Consider the following 13,308-nt stretch of genomic DNA (forward strand, 5'->3'; position numbering starts at 1 on the left):
ATCAGGTAATACAACTAACTATAGTACAAAAAAAATAGACAAAGCTGTTACGATCATTCATCACTATTGATTTGACAGTTACTGTCCACAACAAATCTATGTTAAAAAAAAAGAAGATTACATGCATGGAGTTTATGTTTGTAGAAGCCTAGTAGTACTCTTTTACTACCGTATCACTGATTATGAATCACATCTGAAGGTAACTCTGCGTGATTCAGAATATTCAACGATCTTTCATGTAAGATGCAGATAGCATGTGAACAAATACATCTTTAATTAAACACAAGAAAAGAAAAGAGAGGGAGAGATCTTATCATAACATGAATTACACAAAGAACTGTTTTAGCAGGTGAGATATTAGCTGTGTTACACAGCTTCCCTTCCCCTCTCTCCTCTATAGTCTGGATATTGTTGATACATACTGAATCTTTACCAGTCCATCTAAAGGTGATTTCCCTTTGAGGTGGGGGCAGTGAGGAATTAACTTCTAATTAAACTACAAATGACTGCAACTGTATGTGTATATTTAACCTGGGTTGAAATTTGATTGTTTTTCAATTTAGACATAGAAGTGACTACAAAATACAAATTCATCTGCATATTATTTTCAGAGTTTCCTAAATCTTTGTGAGAGAAACAAAATTGTAGCTTGGCCCTACAAATAAAAAACATATCTGTACTAAAATAAATCTGTCCAGGTACTGAATCATTTCTTCCCCTCACTTCATCTAAAAATTTCTTTACAATCATGACATCCAAGCACGTTAGTCTATAATAGATGTATGTATCAAAAAAGTACCAAGTACACGAACAACACAAGTGTACAGCTCTCGCGGTTTGCTTCACACCTTTTCCTGAATAATTGCATTTCCCTTACGACATACAGGAAACACTCTTTACAAAGATTTTCTATTCCGACAATTTGACTACCACATACTTTCATTTTGTTTTAATAGAATATACAACAGTACTATATTAGGTGTATTCAGTACTGCACTTACTCTAATGGGATACAATTCACTGAACTACATGTACAAACCTGTACGGTTCATTGTATGCTTGCCTTAAAAAAAGAAAAAAAGATAAATTCACTGCACAGTACGCATGTCTACTGGTACTGAAAAACACAGCATGTAAATATGTCAATGAGAATTCCACATCCTCATAGACGGGATTCAAACTCTGTGAACCCTCAATATAAAAAACAAACAAACAAAAAATGAACATGAAATCTCAGATGATTACACATTGGCAGTGCACTCCACAAAAAATAACACTTTGGTGGCAAAAACAAGTTTGATTTTGGTCACAGTACGGAATAACTTAAAGTCATTACCAGCCCACAAAGAAAAAGTTAAACAAGGCTAAAACCTAGAAGTAAATGAACAAACTCCTCCTAAGATTCCACAAAACATATCAAACAAAATGAAGAAACTACCACAAACAAAGCTGGCTGTAACAAAAAATAAATAATTAAACAATAATTTCCTGTCAGAAGTTACACGAAGTTTCAATAATGTTTTTGCTGTCAACCATTCAAAGACAGTCTGAATGAATACCGCATTTGTTATTTTTATCTTGATGTCATTCTACTGCGTAGGCAGCCTAGGCATGATCTTCTTGAGATGTATATTAGGAAAGACTGATAAATGCAGAAAGTTTTGCAGTGAGAAGCATTGTAGATACTCTATCATGATAAACATAGATTCTAATGTCATATTACAAACCCATCTTTCCCTGACTATCATCAGCAATATATACATAGTACACCAGAACGGAAATAAGATCGGAAAAATAAAATTTTCTCTACACACACCTGATTAACATCGTGACTCTGTGTTGTCATTTACCACTGATAGTATAGAACTTTGTATTCATGCAATGTAAAGAATAACTATGTCTAGTCTGCGCTGTGTGCAATGAATTTTGTTCTCTATAGCAAGGACTTGCATTTTGTCTACAATCTTTCTATTTTGTCGACGTGTGACAGTGACAGAAACTACCAGCGATTTTGTAGTATGCTACAAGATAGAGGAGGCCTCCCGATCAACTCAACACACTACGAGTTACGCGAAAATGGAGCTACACTGTAGGTGCCCTAGGGGATGGTGTCGTACCTGGTGACATAGCTTCGGCGATACGACCTCGAGTAGATGAACAGTGCAAACGACCACTTCCAGGTCATGAAGACCCACACTGCGGCCAGGTAGTATCCCTTGTCGTTGCCTTTCACCGGCATCAGATCTAGAGAGAGAAACAAAACTTTGATGGTGAGCGTATAATTAGTGCTGGCACAAGAGTACCACTTCATACCATTGTGACATTGATTTTTACAGTGATAACAAAGTTTTCGTATGCCTGCATAACCAGATTTTGGCTCTAATTATGAACACATCTATGCATATAAAGAAATGTGAGGAATAATGCATTAATAACATGATTTCAGTTGGGTAACAAAGAAAATGTGAAATGTTAATCAAAAATGTTTACCGGAAGTACAACAATCCCAGAGCTTACCTGATCATGGTTGCTATCAAAAGACATTTTTTATAACGGATTATCGATAATTGACAAATGAAGTCACAGCAGTATCCACCAATCTACAGTGAATCAATTGCAGCTTGTTCGAAAAAATGATTGGCGGGGCACGACTGATCATACATAATGTTCTCCCTACCTACAACTGAACTGGGAAGGTGCTGCAAGAATATACATTGTGTGCTACAATCAAACTTATTTTTCACATTTGATCTCAAAATATTTCAAAACAACTCAATATCCCAGGGCAAAGTGCATCAGCCAGACAAATGTCTAGGTAGACCCTTTTGACGCATTGCAAGCCAATTCCGAATGGTGGAAAATGAATTTTGAGGCAGAGTCCTTCTGAGAACTGTTTTGGCTTTGAATAGAACATGTACCATGGGATTGGTATGTACAGCAACTATTCGCAAACTGACAGACATTCAGACACTAGCTTGTCATTCCTGACAAGGTTTAATGCTTTCTAAATCAAAATATTAATATTCCTTGTTATACAATTTGTATAAGCATTTCCTGTAAGACCCCTGTTACACATACGATAAAGCTGACCCAAGGCCGACCCTAGTTATGTGTATTAAGCAGTCACACAAAACTTGGGCTGACTCCACTTTAGGCCATCTGTGGAGGTGGTCTGAGGCCAGCCCTGCTTGTACAAGGCGCGAGGTTGGCTTTCAGAGCTGTGATTGACTGGTCTTATGATCTTCTGCAGTGGTTATGCACTCAATAGTATTATGTCAAAACTAAATACCGGCCGAAATGATTGTTAATACTGACAGGGCGCTCCTACGGCAGAGGCTAGAAAGGTGACGCGAGGGCTGCTAATGTTGTAAACAGGGTCCATGAGAAGTGCTGTTGCTCGAGCCGGCCTGAAGTTCATGTGTAAACAGTTCTCAAAGCAGCCTAAGGTTGGCCTCAGGCCACCTTTCGTGTGTAACAGGGGTCTGCACTGAATATACATTGTACAGTGTACCTACACATTTGTACCTGATATTTGAAATCAGGAAGATATGAGGATAGGGAACAGAGCACAGGATATCATACAAATAATACACATCATCCAACAGATCAGTAAGGCATTGGTAAAAATCATCGACACAAGATATTGTACCTGTGGAACAGTCTAACACGCCAGAGGTGATAGCTGAGGGCATTTGGACTGTTACAAAGGCACATAGTGTGGGTTAATATACTAATGACTGAAGAAAATGATATGTAGTATACCGGTATTTTATGAAATGATACAGCACATCCTTGTCATCAAAATTATTTCACATGTAGGCATAATAAGTTCTGCGGCAGCCATTTATGTATGTAAATATTAAAAACAATGAAATCTTGCTCAGTCACCATTACGACATGAAAGTGCTACGTGTATTTAATGACCGGTCATCATGCTTTTACGGATGACCGGTCACAGGCAAAAGTATATGTTAGGCAAAATAAATGCCTGGTCATGTTTACGCTCTCAACTAATCATGCGATTACGATCTGCTTCATCATTTAACAACTGTAATTACCACTGAACTAAAAGCAAAAGCATGGTTCATGAGAATTTTTGTATATATTGAATGCACTGCAGATATATTCATCACCAAGTGATCAGTGGATGTGCATCCTAGTACATGGAGCTTTACCTTGACCTCTGACTGCACCCAGAACTACGTACGTCACCAGAGCAATGAGGGCGCCAAACTGCACTGTGAAGCCGAGGATGATAAAGAACTTAAGGCGGTATACCCAGAGGTCACGCTGCCCTCGCAGATGTTGAATGTGTACGGCTAACGTCAGGAAGGCAAAAAATCCTGATAGAGAGTGAGAGAGTGGAGCAAAAGAGAGAGAGAGAGAGAAAGGTGACCAAGTATACATAAGATGAGCATTCGAATAATAACCATGGCCGATCATTCTGCAGGCTGCTTAGAGGTTGAATGGTACCATTTTTTTCTTTTGGTTTTTTGTTTTGTTTTCACAGATGGACAAGGTCTACGGACCTGTGCAGTTTGAGGAACTTGAAATACAAATCTGATGTTTACTACCAAGTCTGTGATATCCCCAACAAAACATTGTGACAGAGAATACATGTATATAGTTTTAGAGTCTAGCAATAATTCTTACTTAATTTGACATGAATGCTCATGACAATGAGGACATTCTATTGGTACAAAAATTTGTCTTTTATTGGCTGGGGTTAGGATAAATGATGTAACACTTACAGACTGGTATTTCACTATGACATTAATATACCATCTCAATGTCAGGCAGCCCTCTCATGAAATGTATGGGTGGAGAGTCACTAATTGAAACCAATTCATGGTTTCATTTTCATCTTACTCTAGGAGCTGTCTGGGACAAGGTACTGTAGTAAATAGTACTCATAGTACTCATATAAATATTAATCAGCAATACATCATGTTGAGGTATAATGTCAAGAAGAATTAATGCTTGGAATCACAAGGTTTTTACTGTCAACAAGCAAGAGCAAAAATCACAGTTTTTTAAAAAATCAGTCTTTTTTCAAACTCTATTTTACTCCACTGGCTTGCAAGTTTTGGATAAGCATACAGTTTTCAGCAACTTGTTGAGGTTTTTTGTACTATTAAACAAGATATGTATAGACTGTGGAAAGTTGTGTGGATGAACATTAATTTAAAGGAACACAACACACAAAATTTCTAGGAACTGTAGACAGTACATCTATAGTTTTACACATTCCAGTACTATACCTGGCTACGTTCAGGACTGTAATATAAGTTTGCATGGAAAAGTCGTGATCAGGATCAAATGTCTTGACTCTAGGATATGTTTTTACCAGGAATTAGAACCTCTATCAAATATCTACGGTATATATGGTATCTAAATTTGGCAGCAATGTCTTATGGGCCCTCAATACTGTAGGCCATTAAAATGCTACGTGAATAGGGTGAATGTTTTTCATTATCATTTGTGAGCCAGGTACAAGTTTAGGGGACCTTATAGTTAATAACCAACACGTACCTTACTTCAACGAGCATGATATGCCAGATCAGCAACAGGCTGCTAAAAGACATTGTGACGTCTTTTGCAAATTGCTCGACAAATCACCCTACATAAACACTGAATCGATTGTTGTTGTTGTTTTTTTGTTTTTTTCGAGGGGGGGGGAGGGTTCATTTTTTTTAATTTTTATTTTTTAGTGGGGTGAAGCAATGACAAAAGAACTCATGCACATACAGCTAATTAGGCCCTACATAACTCCAGCAGGATTTGAACCCATCACCTCCAGATGACTGGATTGGTATCTTATCCACTACCCTAGCTAGATCACCAAGCTTCCACCCAACAACTAGCCAGTGCAGTTGTGCTGGTTCTAATCCTTATGTTTGTAGCATGCAGCAGGTACATATGTACTGCGTAATTATCCAAAGTAGTGAATTTGATGAATTTGAACATCATGACATTATTATTAAATTAAAAAAAAATCAGTAACATAAGCCGCCCATAATTTGACCATAAAGGCCATCAAAAATCTTCCAGTATCTTTGGTAAGGTATCAAAAGAGGTCAAACCTTGGTGCTGTTTTTCTGTTTTTATCTCCGCCAAGGGAGGAGGTTATGTTTTTGTTACCGTTGGTTTGTTCCTTAGTTCGTTATTTTGTCCGTGTGCAAAATAACTCAAAAAGCAGTTAACGGATTGGGATGAAACTTGAAGGAAAGGTTGAGAATGACACAAGTAACAAACGATTAACTTTTGGTAATGATCCGAGCATTTTTGGGGAATTTATGAAGGATCTTTTTTTTTTTTGGCAGGTAGGGTCAATGAACTTGGGAGTTCAGGCTGCACGTATTTCAGGTTTGCCTGCGCGCACTAAAGTGCGTGCTCTAGTATCTGCTGGGGGGAGGCGCGCCGTGCAGCTGAAGGCTTATGACGTAACAAAGGCTTCTATATTTGGAAATCTGGCGACTTTTAGCACTGATGTTGTGTGTACGAATGATATCTCTATGGAAGAACAAGATCAGTGTAATGGTCGAAATAAGCTTCATGCTTGGCGGAGGTCTGCACTCTCAGAGTGCTTTTCTACTTTATGCATTTGTTTTAGATAGATGTTTACTTCCGACACACAAGAGCTTAACAAACAAGTTAACTTAAATATTCATATAGGACACTGAAAACTATAAATGTTACCAAATGACAAGATATTTGAACCAAGTTTAAAAGAACCTCTCTCACGTTTTTGTAGAGAGCGCAAGCTATAAGGTCTAGAAAAGAACTAGTAAATTTAAGCATATCTAGTAACACACACCACAGGTCGGGAATTGCTTGGGCAAGTACAAGGTTTATTATTAGGGATCTCTGTGTGTGCCGGATCAATGACAAGGAAGTAAACTACTAATATATGTAACCGTTAGACCAGATGGGATGTAGAATATGTTTGTTTGGCTGAGGCTGAGCTGACTTTAATTTTGGGCATACATTTTTTTTTTTCCGGCATGTCATTTACCACTAGCTAAACCCCAGAGAGCGATGTGTAAATTGAAGAACTCGGCAACAGCAATGAAGCAGATGAATACGGCTAGCCCGACGATGACTCCAGTAGCAGCGAAGGCAATTCGACACCTCATCCATTTCATTCCCGGATCATCCATTATTATTATGCAATCGGCCGCTTGCGTTGATGACAGAGAATCCTTCACGCACAGCACATAGAAACACACGCACACGTCCAAACGAATAGGGACGGCAGTGCACAGTGTTGAGCCGCAATCACTGCACTGCGAAGTTCATCCGGCACAAGTCACAAGATACTTGTAGGATCACGGTCTATCAGTAAATGTAAGGCAATTGTGCTCGTGTATTGTAGAACAAAGAAAGAACCCTCTTCCTGATTTAATGCTGCCGGTTAAAATACATTCATAGATCCTTTCGCTGAGACCAAATCAAGTGCCGTAGAAAAAGTCTGTATCGTGATGTGGTAACATGAGACACGGTTGTCGGAGAAAAATAGAAATATCAATAAAACAAAAACAATAAATACATCTATGAAGTAAACACGCCCTCTAACGTCCAGCTCCAAATCGTGTAGTCTACGATTGCTTTCTGCAGCGAGAATTATGATCTTTAGATGATATTTTTGAAATTCAATTTGAATTCGTAAGTACCCAGTTCGTATGAATTTGTATGGTCGGCCATTTGGCTATCATTATTTGATATTGACAGTGATTATTCATGCTGACTGACGTGGACCTGCATCTACGCGATTTCATTTTTCTAGTTCAGTCCCGCGTATTCATATTTTGGTTAGTTACAGGATATTGCATCAAATTGTGCATTTGTAGCATTCATTCGGATACGTAGTAGTACCGGTAAATTTTACCTCATACACAATTTGTTGTATCATGACATCATCTAAATCAGCGTCAGTTTTACAATTACATATCATTCATGAAAGCTTGCACTGACTGTAAAGAGACTAAATTAGCAGGAAAAATGTGTGTTTTATGTTGTGTTTTGGTTTTGGTAGTAAAGTCAATTTCGATTCAGCGTCTGAATTCTAGGTACGGTACATACACTATCCATATTGTCCATTAGAGTATTAATCACAGGGTTCTATTTTCATATTGTCAGACATGTTTCAGAAACATTTTTCATTTGACATTTGAAATTTTCGTGCATAGAATTATTGTCTGCTTTTTTAGTTTTATACTCTAATTTTATGTCCTAACATGTTTGTTTGGTGTGCATTTCTACATGATTACCTGTTTGTTTGCTTGTCTTTGTCTTCTTCCTTTCATGTGTCATTCAAAAAGAATGGAAGAAGATGCAATTGCTGGGAAAGGTCACCCACATATAGGTCAACTACCAGATGAAATCTTTTTGTACATCATCATCCCCATGCTACCGATGCCTGACTTGTGCACAGTGAGGGCTGTGTGTAGGGAGTGGCATTCTCTGGTCAATGCCTACTTTGCTCGTCTCAAGATTCTTGATCTCACTCCCTGGAATGTCCTCATCACGCCAGAATTTCTTCAGTGCATTCTAGAGCAAGCATCTACACTTAGAGATTTAAGGTGAGTTTAAGGATTCTATATACAGAATGTCTCCACAGTGTTTTGCTGGCTGCCTTTAATGAGGCAAGTCCTCTTACATTTTGTATGACAACCTCTAATGCTCCCTGTCCTCCATAGTTCTTTTCACTTCTTCATCCTTGTCTCTGTTCCACTTCCATTCACTGAAGAGTCTGAAAGTGCTATGAGGATGACAACACTTTTGAAAGGCCCCATGTAGAGTAAAAGGTAGTAATAATAATAATCATCATCATCATCATCTCATGATCACCATCAACATCATCATCACCATCATCATCATCATTATCACTATCAGTATTGTTATAATTTTTATTGTTATCATTATTATTATTAGTAGTAGTAGTGGTTACATTACCCTTGTATTATTATCATTACCATTGTCATCAATTTTCTCATCTCTTGGTATCTACATGAGACAGGTTCTGTGAGATGAAATCAGGTTCAAAAAGACTTTCCAGACATGTTTATGCATTTCACATTGTTCTGTGCAGACTGGATAATTGCTGGAAGGCTGTAACAGATGACACAATGAGTACTGCAGCCGAGAGATGCCGGGAGGTTCGCAGTGCATCTTTCTTGAAGTGTGGGAAGTTGACGGAGAAGGCAGTTGTAAAGATGGCCAAATGCTGGAAGCATCTGGAAGAGCTAGACCTCAGTAGCTGTTTTGGGGTAGGCCATCAGTCTGGTTGTACAATGTGCTATGTGTATTCGATTCATCTATTTATTTTTTTTTAAATGTTCTAATACACGCAACGAATACCTTATCATTATATATGATATGTATTAATCTATACTTCTGGCTATCTATATCAAAGTCTATCTTTACTTGCTTGACTCTATGCAGTGCTGGCTGTCAAGTGTATATTCAGTGTCACATCCATCAACCATACTGTGTTTTGTTTGTTTGTTTATTTGTTTTTTGGGGCTCCTTTTGTATTTCACCTACCTTTGTTTGTAAATTAGGCCTTTTAAAGCCATTATTGATATTGAAGCAAATTAGATGTTTGTAATACTTTAAAATATGATATATAAACCTTGCAGGTGTGTGCTAACAGTGTGTGTAGGTTTGGTTCTTCTGCAAATGTCTTTTGCATAGCTGAAACATACTCTATAGTGTGAGATGCCAGAATTGATTCTATGATATTGCTAATAATGATGACAATTATGATAAAGGCAATGTGATTATTGTTAGGATGAAGATGATGATGATAATTCTATGATAATAGCATAGATTATCTCAGTAGGCGATGTGACCATATACCAGTTTTGAAACATAGATACATCCATTCTTGCTGTTTTTCTCAATTGATGCTGTCTTCTCTTCTAAAGATTACTGACGAAGCCATGTGTGGACTGGCAGAGGAGGCTGCATCACTAAAAGAACTCTACGTGGGGAGTGTTTACGGAGTGACCGACTATGGTGTCAGTCAGCTTGCGTACAAATGTCCATCGCTGGAACTCCTCGATGTTAGTTACTGCCATCGAGTCAGCAATGCTGGCCTCCAGGCATTCCTTGTCGAGAACGACGGGGGATGTCCATCGCTTAAGCACCTCAGGATAAAGAACTGCCACAAGGTGGGTGTAGTAGGGACACACTATCACCACATAGCACAGAGCCTCTGCTCTAGACACATGATAGCAGTCATGTTGGTGCCCTCTCTACACGTTTGCAAGAGGCATTGCTTCTTATCTTTTTCTTTCCATTCACCTGTTTATCTGTCCATCAGTCCGTCTAGACTATTATATTTGTAGGAATAGGATAGTATTTAACATCTTTAAAGTAAAACATAGTTTGCATATGTCTGCAGAAACTGTCAGTTCTTGCAGTAAAATGGAGACATACGCATAAGAAATGTCTGAAATAATGCTGTGATGATACAATTTCTGTTGCATACCAACGAAAATGCAAGATTTTACCCAAAAGGGTATGCCGTAAGTATTGCAATCTTTAAAAGAACATACCTGATCGTAGTTGCTACAATGTATGTGATTTTTTTATGATTGATAACCTCGATTAAAATCAGTAATACCATAGGAGTATCAATTGTGTGAGAGTGGATTGCATGTGCAGCTTGTTAAATAGCTGCATGCAATTCACTACTAATTAGGGCACATTTCTTTCATCATGTGCTAGTAATGTTCTACCAACCCACTACTGAACTGAGAGGGTGCTTCTGGTTTGCAATGGTAAGTCGGGTACACCGACTTTAATTATTCCACGCTTTTGATCTCAAAATACTCCAAAACAGCTCATTATCCTGGCATATTGCAACAGCCAGACAAGTTTCATGGTAGAGCCTTTTGATATATTGCAAGCAAAATGATGGAATATGACTTTTGAGCATTTTGAGCAAGTTTGAGAATTATGATTGTGAAACTAATGTTTTAGCTGTAACTGTTGGATCTTTAGCGATAAAGCAAAGTTGTGGTAAAAGAAGCATGACTAAATTGAGAAAAAAGTATATGTTCAAATTTTGCAATTTCATCTTCATGCAATAAAGCAGGAACATTTTTTGATCGATTGCACACATGGTCACAGCAAACCAAAGGGGTTTGTTCATTTTGTATTTGACAAAGTCTGCTATACATATATGTAAGTTAGAGGTTACAAGTTGGTGTGTACATATTTATCAGAGTTTTCTCTATTCAGTATCATTCAAGGAACATCAGACATCAGTCTATGTTACTTGCTACATATGTATATATGTATGTACCATAAGATCTACTAGATAGATTTGTGCATGAATTTGTCAGGATGAAAGGTCAAGGTCGCAGTTAAAGGAAACCGAAACCCAGAGAGCAATGTGGGTTGAGTGAAATTAGCAACATTAGTAGAGCACATTAATTGAAAGTTTGAAGAAAATTGGACAATCAATGCAAAAGTTATTAATTCTTTAAGTTTGGTGTTGTAATCACTGAATAAGGAGACTACTAGTGTTCATGACGTCATGTGTGGACAACAAGAAAGAGAATTCTACAAAAATTCATTTTTCATGAAAATTACACATTCCATCAATTTGATAAGGACATATGTTAAAGGGTAGTAATTATTCCTCCTGCTTTCTGAAAGCAGTTAGTCAAGTGCTCTTTCATTACTGTAGAAAAGTGAAAGCATGTTGAATTTTCTTTATATTTTCTTTATGTTGTTGTCCACACATAAGTAGTCTCCTTATCCAGTGGTTCCAATACCAAAAGTTTAAAAATTCATAACTTTTGCATCGATTGTCCAATTTTCCTTACACTTTCACTGATATGTTCTACTAATGCTGCTGCTTTCACTCAATCCTTATTTCTCTTTGGGTTTTGGTTTCCCTTAAACATTTTGCTGCGTACAAAGTAATGACAGAACTGGTACAATGCATAAACTAATCATAGATTTGGCAAGATATGATGAAGGCAAGAATGGCAAAGAACACTTAATGCCTTTGTTTCATGCTGCATTGTGTTTTGTATCGTACACTCTTCATCCATTGTATATTTGAAATGGATTTTAGAAGATTTTTTGTTGTTGTTATAAACATTGTACAGTACACTCTCGTTATAACAAGTTAAATGCAGATATTACATAATTTTGTAACAATGAAGTAGGAATTCAGGTTCTAAACTTATTATCTATATATATATGTATATCTTTGGACAGCTATGGGTTCCTGAGATTTCATTATAATGGGAATCACCTGTAGGCCTATTAGTTACAAAGTGTGTAATAATCCATTACTGATATGTCAGTTAACAGCATCTATTCCCTTGTTTGATTTTGATTTGATTTGATTTGATTTATTCACAAAATGCATATAACACACAAATATACACATAGTTTGTACATGGAATATGTCATTATACATTTTGTGTGGATTGTTATAAGCTATGAATAGTTTGACTGGGATGTCCAGTAGGCAGTGGATATATCTCACATATAATTATGTACAGAAACATTATTAAAAAAAAATGTATTATGCATGTCCAGTAGATTTCATAGTTATTTACTCCTTTTTGTTTTCTGTTATTAAAATCAGGTGAATGCCGTCATGATAGGAAAGCTCATCAGAGCTGGTGTCCAAGTCAACAATATGTTCTGATGGACTAGTCTGGCTACATTCAGGGAGTAAATCAGCAACATGTGGACAAGAGAAAGCGTAGGTCATGTGGTGCTACACACCTGTGTGTAGGATGTACTGCCATGACAACCATCGAGAAGGGACACAGTGGAACACTCTGGAGCAGTCTGAATGAGGGGAAGGGTGAAAATGAGGTGAGGCAATCAAATGAGATGGATGGCGCCGTTCATTATCAAGACACTCACAGCTCACCTTCCCGGCTGGAATGCCAGAGGAACTCATAGCTGTCGGATGTTGTGTTATGTGAGTGAGCCTTTTCCTCTTCTCAAAGAAGCCACACTGTCTGTCCTTGGAACGGACATTCAGTACAACATAACAACCGTGGTTGTATGTGTTGGAGAGGCACAACTTGTGCTCATGGTAGCAATCTCACTTCATGTCAGTGAAATAGTGGAATTAATACACAGTGACAAGACATACCAACTTCAAGTGTATGAATGAGTATATTGCCTGGTGGCTCTAACTCCTAAATAGTACTTGATGAATCATGTCCATGAAATACAATGGCCCTGATGGTCCTGATGAGAATTTTTTTCTCATTTTTAAAGACCTTAACGCTGTAACAAAGCAAGTGCAGACTTGGAAGTGGT

The 13,308-nt window shown here is 37.6% G+C and overlaps 2 protein-coding genes across 2 annotated transcripts; one reads left to right on the forward strand and one right to left on the reverse strand.

Moving 5' to 3' along the window:
- Nucleotides 1-1,516: 1,516 nt before the first annotated feature.
- Nucleotides 1,517-7,480, reverse strand: LOC139743651 (heme transporter hrg1-A-like). The gene is made up of 3 exons (XM_071654117.1): nt 7,016-7,480; nt 4,176-4,343; nt 1,517-2,244 (listed from the first exon to the last, which is right to left on the reverse strand). Exons 1-3 carry the CDS (start codon nt 7,158-7,160, stop codon nt 2,099-2,101), a joined length of 459 nt encoding a protein of 152 aa, XP_071510218.1. The 5' UTR covers nt 7,161-7,480; the 3' UTR covers nt 1,517-2,098.
- Nucleotides 7,481-7,590: 110 nt separating this feature from the next.
- On the forward strand, nt 7,591-12,679 carry LOC139743650 (uncharacterized). The gene is made up of 5 exons (XM_071654116.1): nt 7,591-7,665; nt 8,322-8,582; nt 9,092-9,269; nt 9,930-10,175; nt 12,617-12,679. The coding sequence occupies exons 1-5, from the start codon at nt 7,637-7,639 to the stop codon at nt 12,677-12,679; spliced, it is 777 nt and encodes a 258-aa protein (XP_071510217.1). The 5' UTR covers nt 7,591-7,636.
- Nucleotides 12,680-13,308: the final 629 nt, after the last annotated feature.

This window comes from Diadema antillarum, unplaced genomic scaffold, assembly GCF_040938485.1.
Source record: "Diadema antillarum isolate AM-2024a unplaced genomic scaffold, OU_Dant_1.0 seq00001099_RagTag, whole genome shotgun sequence".
Classification (NCBI taxonomy): domain Eukaryota; kingdom Metazoa; phylum Echinodermata; class Echinoidea; order Diadematoida; family Diadematidae; genus Diadema; species Diadema antillarum.